The following is a 6,231-nucleotide window of genomic DNA, read 5'->3' as shown; positions in this document are numbered from 1 at the left end:
TAGGGGTACATTGTACTCCATACTCATTCACATAGGGTGAGGGCTGGTATAATAAGGGGGCCCCCGGATTCCGATAAGTCCCCCTCCCACAGACCCCGACAACCAACAGCCAGGGTTGTCGGAAGAGGCCCTTGTCCTCATCAATATGGGGACAAGGTGTTTTGGGGTAGGGGGGCACGCAGCCCCCCTTCCCCAAAGCACCCCCCCATGTTGAGGGCACGTGCCCTGGTATGGCTCAGGAGGCGGGGGCGCTCGCTCGTGCCCACCCCCTTTCCTGACCGGCCGGGTAGCGTGCTCGGCTAAGGGTCTGATATGGACCTAGAGGGGGACCCCCACGCCGTTTTTTCGGCATAGGGCCTCCCCTTTAACTCCATACCAGGTGACGGGGCCAGTGACGCCTCCTTTGCTGGTCCCGGCTACCTGGAGCCACGCTGAAAATGAGCGGACTTTTCTCTGGGTGGGAAAAGTCCGTTCATTTCAAAAGTACCTGCGGACTAGCACACACACGGCCGTATTGTCTGCCGAAATGCGAGTCCGGCGGGCATATTTAGGTGCAAAACTACTTTCTTAGTCCGCCGGACTTTTGGGTAAAAAAAGTCTGCCGGAGCCCACACACGGGCGGACTTTTCCACTGGATTGTTTGATCGTGTGTATGCGGCATAAGATATACATCAAGCTTTAATTTCAAATATGGTTATATAATCAAGTGTCATAATACTGCCTTGTTCATTCAATTTCAGAATTGCAACTTATCCGTTACTTCTATGAATTCTCTAAATCAAACAATGTTCAGCTACTTTATTCTAAGAGGAATTTCAGATGACACTGAACTGCAGGTTCCATTGTTTCTTTTGGTTCTGGTTATTTATCTACTTACTCTTGGTGGCAACATGATCATTGTTCTTCTGATCTGCCTGCACCATCATCTCCACACTCCTATGTACTTCTTCCTGGCCAACCTGTCTATATTTGACATATCGTGCTCCACAACCACTCTTCATAGGGTGCTTATTAGCTTCCTATTAGGAGATAAAAGAATTTCCTTCTTTTGTTGTATGGCACAAATGTATATATTCTCAGGACTAACAAGCAATGAATTACTTTTATTGTCAGCCATGAGTTATGATCGTTATGTTGCCATTTGTAATCCTTTACGCTACAACATGAACATGAATCCTAAAATCTGTTTACTGTTGGCTGCCATATGTTGGTCAGTAGGCCTAGTACAGGTTCTTCCTATTTCTGTTGTACTCTCAGTTTCTTCCTGTTACAAATCTAATGAGATCAATCACTTCTTCTGTGACATGATGCCTTTGACTAAACTTTTATGTGATGTTTCGTTTATAGAACTTTTCATTTTTATAAATGCAGTGTTTTATGCAACCTTTCCATTCTTTTTTACTTTTTATCCATACATACCTATTATAACAACCATACTGAGGATCCGTTCCAGCACAGGTAGACGTAAATCCTTCTACACCTGTTCCTCGCACCTCTCTGTAGTCATTCTTCTTTATTCTACCTTGGTCTGCCAGTATCTAAAACCAACATCGATGGACAATGAGGACTCCAATAAACTTTTCTCATTGTTTAATACAGCTGCTCTTCCTATACTAAACCCTTTGATTTACAGCCTAAACAATAAAGATGTGAAGTCAGCTTTAAAGAAGAGCCTGAGATAAATGTTAGCATTTGCAACAATTATTTTTTAATTTGCAAAAAAAAAAATTGATGCTTCTTGTTTTGTTGTTTAGAATAAATTACTTAAATTTTTTCACATAATTACCATAGATTTATCTCAGAATCCATGAATGTGTCAAGCCTTATTATAGTGAAATAGCAGCTATCAAGGCATAACACATTAATAATAGGATTTTTATATACAGCTTACCTGTAAAATCCTTTTCTTGAGAGTACATCATGGGACACAGGAGCTTCATTACATAGTGGGTTATATAGGCACCTCTGGTGATTGGACACTGGTTAAACCCCAATTAAGGAGAATTCCTCCCCTATATAACCCCTCCCATATGGGAGGCACCTCAGTTTTGTAGCAAAGCAATAAGAAACCACATCAAACCCAAGAAGGGCGGGAGCTCTGTGTCCCATGATGTACTCTCAAGAAAAGGATTTTACAGGTATGCTGTATATAAAAATCCTATTTTCTTGATCATACATCATGGGACACAGGAGCTTCATTACATAGTGGGATGTCCCAAAGCAATGCTCAGTTTGAGGGGAGGGAGACACAGATCAGAATTATAGACCGCCATGGACCAGAGGATCTAAACTGCATCCTGCAGTACATTGCGCCCAAAGGTGATATCCTCTTGCCCTCTGACATCCACCTGATAAAATCTGGTGAATGTGTGGACTGATGACCAAGTTGCAGCCTTACAGATCTGAGCCAGGGAGGCCTGGTGATGCACTGCCCAAGAAGCACTTACAGCCCTAGTTGAGTGCGTTTCACTTGAAAAGGAGGACTCTTCCCCTTTACACTATAGGCCTGAAAAATAACCTGTCTAATCCACCTTGAGAGAGTGGATCTTGATGCCGCCTGGCCCTTCCTAGGGCCTTCCGGAAAAATAAATAAGCAATCAGTTTTTCTTATCTGAGCAGTTGCCTGGAGATAGATACCGATTGCCCTTACCACATCTAAAGTGTGCAAAGACTCTTCTTCTGCAGACTGTGGATCCGGAAAAAAGGATGGTTTGATTACATCTTGATTCAAATGGAATCCTGAAACCACCTTAGGCAGAAAGGACCTATTAGGATGCATTACTACCCGGTCCTTATGAATAATTAGATGAGGTTCCTTGCTGGAGAGAGCTGCTAGTTCTTACACTCTTCTAGCCAAAAATATGGCTACCAAGAAAACCAATTTTTTAGTCAAGAGTAGTAATGAAGCCTGATGCAAAGGTTCAAATGGTTGCCCCTGCAATGCCGAGAGAACCAAATTCAGATCCCATGTGCATACCGGAGGTTTGACTGGCGGCCTTAACCGCATAGCCCCCTGGATAAAAGCCCGCACAAGGGAATGTGATGCAAGTGGCTTCTGGAAAAACACTGACAAGGCCGAAATCTGCACCTTGATAGTGCTTACGGCCAAATTCATTTTAAGGCCTGACTGGAGGAAAGCCAAGATCCTGCTAATGACATACTTTCTAGGATGCAATCCCCTGGGTTCACACCAGGAAACATATGCCTTCCAGATCTTGTAGTAAATAAGCCTGGAGGCCGGCTTTCTGGCATTGACCAGAATAGAAAGGACTGGCTCCGAAAGTCCACGATCTCTCAGAATGTGGGTCTCAGCAGCCAAACCGTTAAACTCAGACTGTGTAAAGCAGGATGGTAAATTGGAGCCTACGAGAGTAGATCTGGCTGGAGAGGGAGGATCCATGGCCTGCCTACTGCCAACTTCATGATCTCTGCGTACCAAGGTCGCCTGGGCCAAGCTGGGGCTACCAAAAGAACCGACTTTGTTTCCCTTTTGACTCTTCCCAGGAACCGTGACAGAAGCGGGAAAGGTGGGAAGGCATAAATTATATTGTACCGATCCCAGGGAACTGTCAGAGCATCCGACCCCTGAGCAAGTACATCTCTTGTCCTTGACACAAATTTGTCCAGTTTCCTGTTGAATCTGAACGCAAACAGATCTACGTCCGGAGTGCCCCACTTGTGACATATGTTCCATAATATGTCTGGGTGTAGAGCCCATTCTCCTGGGCATAACAGTTGGCGTCTTAGAAAGTCCGCTTGCCAATTTTCCACTCCTGGAATGAAGACTGCAGAAAGGCATGGAACATGCCTTTCTGCCCAAGCAGGTATGCGATTCACCTCTCTTTGTGAAACCAGACTCCTGGTGCCAACCTGGTGATTGATATAGGCCACAGCTGTGGCATTGTCGGACTGAACTCGAACAGGGAGACCCCATAGTCATTAAGACCAGTTTATGAGAGCCATATAAAACTGCCCAAATTTCCAAAATATTTATGGGCAATAGCTTCTCGGTCGCAGACCATTTCCCCTGCGAACATGTCTCCTCCAACACTGCTCCCCAGCCGGTCAGGCTGGCATCTGTAGTTATAATCTTCCATGGAAGAGGAAGAAAAGTTTTGCCTTTCAGCAGATTCTTGGTCTGTAACCACCAAACGAGACTCTTGCGTGTCCCTGGGGATAGACACATAGGAAGGTCCGAGGCCTGGGGCTTCCTGTTCCAAGCCACAAGGATGCATCTTTGCAAAGGTCTTGAGTGAAATTGGGCGAATGGAACGGCCTCGAAGGAGGTGACCATTTTCCCTAACAGTCTCATACACAACCGAATGGGGGAAGTTCTTCTGCCCAGAATTAGGCGCACCAGATCCCCTATAGCCATGGACTTTGGTCTTGGTAGAAACACCCCGCCCTGAGCGGTGTCGATGACCATGCCCAGATACTCCAACCTGGTAGCAGGCTGTAGGGACGACTTTTCTAGGTTTATAATCCAACCTAGGCGTTTCAGGTGTTCTAACGTTTTGGTAACACTGTGATTCAAGAGCGCTACTGTTTGCTCTATGAGAAGTAAATCGTCTAGATAAGCCATGACGGTTATACCCTGAGCTCTTAGGTTTGCCAAGAGAGGGTCTAGAATCTTTGTGAAGACTCGAGGAGCCGTAGCGAGACCGAACGGCAAGGCCACAAATTGAAAATGGTGCTGGTCTACCGCGAACCTTAGATACTTTTGGTGTGCGGAAAAAATTGGCACATGAAGATATGCATCCTTGATATCTATCGATTCCATATACTCTCCCCCTTGCAGGGAAGAGACCACAGAGCGTATTGACTGCATTCGGAAAGACCGGATGTGCAAAAACTGGTTCAGATCCTTCAGATCCAGGATAGGTCTGACACCTCCATTTGGCTTTGGAACGGTGAAGAGATTTGAGTAAAAGCCTGAACCCTGTTCCTTTGGGTCCACTTCCACTATCACCCCCTGGGATAGTAAATTGGTCTAAGGCCAGAAATAGCGGTTTTTGTTTTACTGGATCCTTGACCTTAGGAAGCGAGAAGGTGGAATCTCCTGAAACTCTAGCTTGTAGCCCAGAGATATCGAGGAGGTTACCCACTTGTCCTGAATCTCTTCCCGCCAGGCTTCTGCAAACTGCAGGAGCCTTCCCCCCACTCGGCCGAGTGGGGGCGCCCCTTCACTAGGAAGCTTTTGGGCTCTGCTTGGCAGGCTTTCGCCCCCAAGTCTTTTTCTGCCCCTGGGCATGACCTTAGGCCTTTCCTCTAGAGGGAGGTTGGGAAGGCCGTCGCCACTGCTTAGAGCTGGATGCTCCAGGACAAAGAGAACGCCTAAATGATGGACGTTTGCTCTTTTTGATTGGAAGGAGAGTAGATTTACCCCCTGTAATCTTTTGGATGAAATTATCTAATTCCTCTCCAAATAAGCATTCCCCCTTAAACGGTAAACGGGAACCCAATCAAATACTTCTTACATGATAGCTCAGCTGCCCAATTTTTTAGCCATAGGGCCCTTCGCATGTGTACCAACAGGAGAGACAAACGAGATGCTTGTTGGACAGAATCCAAAATCGCATCAATCATAAAACACAGGGAGGAATTTCTGCATAATTCTCCACTTCCTCACTGGGAAGGAGACCAAGCATCTGCTTAACTTGTTCCTTGAGGAACTGACACAACCCCACAGTTGCGACTGTAGGTTGCACTACAGCGCCAGCCATGGAAAAGGAGGCTTTCAATAACATTTCCAGCTTTTTATCAGTTGGATCCTTAAATACCTGAGCATTATCCGAAGGACAGGTCAGGTTTCTATTCACACAAGAAACAGCCGCATCGACAGATGGGACCCCCCACTTCTTGGTGAAACTTTCCTCCGGAGGATAAAGCATAGAAAACCCTTTAGGAGGAGCAAACAATTTATCGGGATGTCCCCAATTCTCATACAACAATTTATCCTATCAGGGATGAATTGTAAAGGAAAAGGCAGTCTGTGGGATTCTCCTGACCCCCAGGAAAGAAACAGAGGATATAGCGGCCTCAGCAGTGGGCATTCTGAAAGTGGTAAGCACCAACTCAGTATAATATTGAACCTGTTTTCTGAGTGCCTGGGAGGAGGGGACTCTCTCCTCTTCCTTTGACTCATCCGACTGCTCTTGATCCCTATCCCATCATAGGGATCTATCCTCATTGTCAGAGGTGTCATCTGAAAGAGGAATTTCAGCAGAGGGA

At 45.9% G+C, this 6,231-nt stretch overlaps 1 protein-coding gene across 1 annotated transcript; it reads left to right on the top strand.

Annotated features, from left to right (window-relative positions):
* Nucleotides 1-706: 706 nt before the first annotated feature.
* LOC143988584 (olfactory receptor 8J2-like) lies at nucleotides 707-1,683 on the top strand. The gene has a single exon (XM_077488264.1). The coding sequence runs from the start codon at nucleotides 765-767 to the stop codon at nucleotides 1,680-1,682; it is 918 nt and encodes a 305-aa protein (XP_077344390.1). The 5' UTR covers nucleotides 707-764; the 3' UTR covers nucleotide 1,683.
* Nucleotides 1,684-6,231: the final 4,548 nt, after the last annotated feature.

The sequence above is a fragment of the Lithobates pipiens genome, unplaced genomic scaffold (genome assembly GCF_037356315.1).
Source record: "Lithobates pipiens isolate NorthernLeopardFrog02 unplaced genomic scaffold, aLitPip1_a1.2 Scaffold_1, whole genome shotgun sequence".
Lineage (NCBI taxonomy): Eukaryota > Metazoa > Chordata > Amphibia > Anura > Ranidae > Lithobates > Lithobates pipiens.
Note: the sequence above shows the minus strand (reverse complement) of the source record. Positions and strands in the feature narration are given on the sequence as shown.